The sequence below is a fragment of the Penaeus monodon genome, chromosome 15 (genome assembly GCF_015228065.2).
Source record: "Penaeus monodon isolate SGIC_2016 chromosome 15, NSTDA_Pmon_1, whole genome shotgun sequence".
Classification (NCBI taxonomy): Eukaryota; Metazoa; Arthropoda; class Malacostraca; order Decapoda; family Penaeidae; genus Penaeus; species Penaeus monodon.
In genome coordinates, this window is record NC_051400.1 from 3966951 (window position 1) to 3967938 (window position 988).

A 988-nucleotide genomic window follows, 5' to 3' on the forward strand; every position below is an offset into this window, starting at 1 on the left:
AAGACGGAACCCCAGATGGAGAATAGAGGAGTAACCATGGGCTTGTTGAACATTCCTCCCCAGTTGATGACGAAGTAGGGGGTCCAGGCCATAAACCATAGGGCAACAGTCATGAGAGCAACCTTACACAGACGACACTCAGCAGAGGTCTTTTGGGCTTCTTCACTCCTCAAAGACTTGACTCCCATCTTCTTGGCCTGTTCTCGCATTCCCTTCTCGTGAGCAGCCACAGCCTTGACAATGAAAGTATAGCTATAGATGATGTAGAACAGAGGGAAGATGTACACCCAAACTGAGTATACATACAGGTAACTCTTAGAAAACTCCGACTCAGTCAGATAGTCTGTCCCACATGCAGTCATGTTGCCCTCAGGAACATAACGATTCCAACCAAAGAATGGTGGAAGACACCAAGCAAAAGAAAAGAACCATGTACCAGCAATCCTTAGCATGGCACCTCCAGAAGTCAGTGGTTCAGCAGATACTCCTTTCACAATGACATTGTATCGATCAGCAGTGATGAATACCATGGTCCAAATAGAAGCGCAACCGAAAAGAGAACCGAAGAATGCATAGATCTCACAGAATAGCGCCCCAAGAGTCCATGTCTGCCAGTAACACGACACCACCATAGGAGGGAACATGGTGAGCATCATCAAGAAATCGGAAAAGGCCAGATTGACCACCAGTAGATTAGCAGGCGATCGAAGAGATTTAGTATTCATGAAGACCCAGACAACGACGAAGTTTCCAGCTAAGGAGAGACATCCCATGACAACCATCCAGAAACCAACGAGGCTGTACCAAAGAGGGTTCATGGGAGGGAACTGATACCAATGCTCATGCACCATATGGAGAATTTCCTTTGGTGCAGTATCAACCACCGTATAGTTGCCATATGGATTGGTGGTTTCTAGGACGGTGACTGGATTTGGGTTGTTCCATGACGACATCTGTAATGAAATAAAATATATAGAGTGCCCTTGAA

At 46.2% G+C, this 988-nt stretch overlaps 1 protein-coding gene across 1 annotated transcript in view; it reads right to left on the reverse strand.

The window, feature by feature from the left end:
* Nucleotides 1-955, reverse strand: part of LOC119581674 (rhodopsin-like) — a 1238-nt gene extending 283 nt beyond the window's left edge. Inside the window, exon 1 of the mRNA XM_037929799.1 lies at nt 1-955. This exon is cut by the window's left edge and continues 283 nt beyond it. Coding sequence (XP_037785727.1) covers nt 1-953 — 953 coding nt within the window. The 5' untranslated portion in view covers nt 954-955.
* Between the last annotated feature and the right edge of the window lie 33 nt (nt 956-988).